Source organism: Trichinella spiralis, assembly GCF_000181795.1.
Source record: "Trichinella spiralis strain ISS 195 chromosome Unknown Scfld2774, whole genome shotgun sequence".
Classification (NCBI taxonomy): domain Eukaryota; kingdom Metazoa; phylum Nematoda; class Enoplea; order Trichinellida; family Trichinellidae; genus Trichinella; species Trichinella spiralis.
The window spans coordinates 174-4,381 of NW_003529713.1; the positions used below are offsets into that span (position 1 = coordinate 174).

Consider the following 4,208-nt stretch of genomic DNA (forward strand, 5'->3'; position numbering starts at 1 on the left):
TAATAATAATATGAAAAGCAGATCTGATCCAACATCCACCAACTACCCAACAACCACATTTATTTATTGATTTTGTTGTTGTTTTCTCTATGCGAAACATGTCCCCTAAGCCTTATTATTATTCTTATTATTATGCTTTTCCAACGTTGATGAAAATTAACCAATAGTGCAACAGAAGTCAAATATTGGACTTTTGGAATTCTAACATGTGTAAACATGTTGTTTTACGAGCCCGCTTTATTTCAACACATCGAAGCGGAATGTTTGAAGAAAACGAACAAATTCTGATTGATTAACCTTTCTCAAATGTGACATAAACAATGTTTACTGCCCAAACATCGGTACAATAAAATACGACAATTTGAAAAGTGCCGAAAACCTTTTCATGTGACCGAACAAAATTCTAATACTGAAGAATACCTTACTTTCGTTTGAAATATTCAAAATTGTCACAAAAGATGAGTGTCAACCGTAGAAAAGAAGTCAAGCGATCATCTTATAAAAATTAAAATTTACTCGTACAATTTATCTTATTATGGAAATTTTTCAAACTTCCCTTCAATATTAAGCATTGTTAACAATCAACTGTGCTTTTACCCACATATTCTCACATCACTAACAACAATTACATAGTTTACAAAAATGAATACTGTAATGACATTCAAGTATAAATCAAAATTAAACAAACGTACCGCGTAGTTGAGCATTCGCAGCGTCGCTAGTTGAGCCAGCCGCATTTTCCGCTCTGCATTCATATCTACCTTCATTTTGTTTTTCCGCTCTAAACACTGTTAGCTGATCTGAAATAATAAACAAAAAACAGTATAAAGCAGATATTTGAATTTGAAGAAAAAAAGTTCAAAAACTGTACTATTTGAATCAACATTAAAACGCTGTCCAGGTACAATGGGGCGGCCGTTGAAATACCATTGGACAGCGACGACATCTTGACCTTGGACATCACATCGAATTGTGAAATCCTGATTTCGAGCGAAATCAATTACTCTTGGACTAACATGAACGCGAGGTCTTTCTGAAAATTGAATTTCTGAAATTTTGTCGAAAAAAACATTAAAAACAATCAAATCAAACTTACGAATGACCAATACGGTAATGTCCGCCAAGGCTCGACCACGGCTAGTTAACACGTTGCATACGTACGGGCCTTCATCTGATTTTGAAATGCGATTAATCAACAGAGTTCCATTTGGAAAAATTCTCTACAGAAATAACTGTCAGAAATAAAAATTAACATGTATACAATAAAAGACAAAAATACTATGTGATCAGTGTTGTGCAACGGCTCTCCGCGTCGCTGCCATGTAATGGTTGCCATGCTGGGTTCATCGTGAGTACAGTCCACATAAGCGGGCGTGTGTTCTGGAAATGTGTACACTTTGGGTGAACTAACGTGTAAAGGGGGTTCTAAAGAAACAGTTATGCAAAAAATAAAACAATAATTTTAAAATAAGTTGCAAGAAAAAAACCTCGTATTTCAAGGTAGGTTTGTCCGGATACGTTGCCTGCCTGACTGCTTACTGAGCATTTATAATATCCGGCATCACTATGAGTAACTGTAGGAATAGTCCAAGTGATGGTTTCGGAGTGTCTGAAAAGTTCGCGAAAAGTCAGAAAGTCGATCAAACTGGTTTCAATACAAAATGAATAATTTACTCAAAATATAATGGTCCACTGAGATGCTCGTCGTTGCCTTTGTACCAGGCAACAGTATACGGTATGCTGCTTTGAACAGCGCAAGTCAAGCTCACACTGTGAAAAAGCATCACTTCAGTGTGTTTCGGCATGAGCACGATCGGCAGTTGTCGTACCACCCTTGAGCAAACTGTTGATGGAGATAATCTTTGAAATTTGAAATTATGTTCATCCACACCGATGATCTAAAAAACCGGAAATGAAAAGTAATTTCGTATTAAAAATGAGACGTTTCCTGTTCATAACCTTAGCGTAAAAGTGACCTTCTGGAGGTGTGAATGCGTCCAAATAATAAACACCAAACTGTGTACTGTGCGCATGAAGGCGACCGTTGAAAATTGCCTCGCCACGTAAGTTGATAAATTCAGCATCTGTAGTAATACCAGGACGAGGGAGTCCAGTTACATTGACTATCAAATGTGTAGACTGCCCTGAAATAAAAATACAATAATACAGTATATCAAATAGAAAAAAAAGACAACTGGAAAAACCTGAAATGGGTTGATTGTGCAGTTTGGAATGGTATGAATCTGGGAAAGGTGAAAATCCATGCTTGAAATCTAAATTGCTCTTGCCCGTTACTCGAACTGAGCGTCGTCCAAATGAAGAGCCCTTTAGAGTCCATATACCTGGCTTCGGCTTGGTCACAGCTTCAACAATGACGTTACTCAATTGTACTACATTTCTGCCTTTCACCACTTGCCCTGGAATAATAATGAATTAAAAAAATTCATCATTTTCAAAAAAACATCAACAATAAATTTTTATCAAACAAATTATTAAAAAAACAAAAAGTAAACAAAATAAATTTTACAGTATCTACAAGTGAGCATCAAGTAAAAAATACTTGAACATTTGAAATGGCTTTAGTGAATGACACGATTGAACGCTGAAGCGGGATTAAATTTTTTGAAATACACAGAACTGAAATATTATTTTCAAAAGTAAATAATAAATTTGAAGTTTTTTTTACTTGAAAATTTGCACAGTATCGATGAAAAAAAGTGAAATAGACGATCACGCTACCTTCAGGATCAATTAGTTTAATTTGAGGCCGTTCCCCAGAGACGGAGACGACCATTTCAAAAAGATGCGAATCTGCGGGAAATTGGATTTCAAAATTGCCAGATTCTTCTTTATCTTCGGCTACAATGCGAACTGCTCTGGTCTGCAAGCTCACTCTCACGTATTCGATGATCTGTTTGGAAATTGGTCAACAATTGGACTGTGGATAATTTGCATAAAATCAAGCAGCTTGTCGCTTACCTTGTTCACGTCCGCTTTGTCAAGGTGGAATATTTGACCGCTGCTTATGGAGGCGAGTTTTTCAAAAGCAACATATCCTGGGTGAGTTCGATCTCCACAATCGCCGGTCATAACAAATACGATCTAGAATGCCGGCAAAACAGTATATTTCGAATTATTATATTTTCCATCGCCAAAATATTTTTTAATAATAAGATTTTTTTTGAAATGTTTACTTGACTTTGCTTTTCTTGTACCAGAGCGACAAGTTCGTCGAGTAGGTGATAATCTTTAGCTCGAGCGTCGGTGAAAACATAAATAAAAGACGCTGGCAGTGATGATTGCAAGGCAAGCTTTATACCGGTCAACGTCATCTCCGGGCAGTCGCCTCCGCCTTGTACGTCTATGGCGTCTAGTTGTTTTCTCAAATAATTTCCATCTTGTGTCACAATCGGAGATTTTACTTCTGAAATTTTAAATGGTATACTTTTGCATATTTTTTTAAAAAAATGATTTCAATACTAAAGTGGTTTTCCAAATTTTTTCAAATTAGAATTTCCCCAATAATGCAAATTTATGTTGACGTATGTGAAAATTTGCATACGCGGGTTACCGCGTATATGACGCTTTGCGTTTGTTTTCTTTGACGAACGCAGTCATCGGAATTGGACGCTTGTTAACTTGTGGTAAGTTTTGACTTTTATTATTACGATTGCAAATTTATTTTTTTCTTTTATAACCGTTATTGTTCATATTAACAATAATAAGAAAATGAGTATTTTATATTCTCTTATCGATATCGGTTTTGTTTACATTTTCAAAAGCTTTTTGAATCTATTAATCTATTATCTATCATCTTGCAATCGAATTGGAAATTCATTTCACTCATCTAACAAACAGGCGTACTGTAAAATAAGTTTACATTGATGCTTTCTCTAGTTGTTTTATTGGTTTATTTTACTGTTGTTTCAACCGTTGTAAATTAGCATTTCACATGACATTGAAGAGCTTAATGTACAAATAAATAAATAAATAAATAAATAAACGAATACAAACCAGGATCGTGAAACGGTATGAGTACGTAATTGTAAATGAGACGATCCTTCTGTTCGGCGACGGTCTCAAAAATGCGCTCATAACCTTCACGCACTTGTTGGCAAATCATCGTACATGGATCCTGTGGGTGTCGATGACAAAAGTCAACGAAAGACATGCCCTTCTTTGGTTGATTTGGTTGTTGTTGGTTGTTG

At 35.7% G+C, this 4,208-nt stretch overlaps 1 protein-coding gene across 1 annotated transcript; it reads right to left on the reverse strand.

The window, feature by feature from the left end:
• Positions 1 to 678: 678 nt before the first annotated feature.
• Positions 679 to 4,171, reverse strand: Tsp_12667 (putative immunoglobulin domain protein). Its single transcript, XM_003368283.1, has 12 exons — positions 4,015 to 4,171; positions 3,195 to 3,424; positions 2,980 to 3,102; positions 2,740 to 2,881; positions 2,205 to 2,417; positions 1,960 to 2,144; positions 1,675 to 1,898; positions 1,488 to 1,609; positions 1,280 to 1,380; positions 1,097 to 1,220; positions 893 to 1,033; positions 679 to 800 (listed from the first exon to the last, which is right to left on the reverse strand). The coding sequence occupies exons 1-12, from the start codon at positions 4,169 to 4,171 to the stop codon at positions 679 to 681; spliced, it is 1,884 nt and encodes a 627-aa protein (XP_003368331.1).
• Between the last annotated feature and the right edge of the window lie 37 nt (positions 4,172 to 4,208).

What these genes read in the sequence shown, in the direction of transcription:
- Tsp_12667 (XM_003368283.1), bottom strand. Translation starts at nt 4,171, where the DNA reads ATGTCTTTCGTTGACTTTTGTCATCGACACCCACAGGATCCATGTACG. An exon ending in AAGGTCACTTTTACGCTAAG is followed by an intron (nt 1,899 to 1,959) that starts GTTATGAACAGG and finishes CCGGTTTTTTAG; the next exon opens with ATCATCGGTGTGGATGAACA. An exon ending in CATTACCGTATTGGTCATTC is followed by an intron (nt 1,034 to 1,096) that starts GTAAGTTTGATT and finishes TTCAATTTTCAG; the next exon opens with AAAGACCTCGCGTTCATGTT.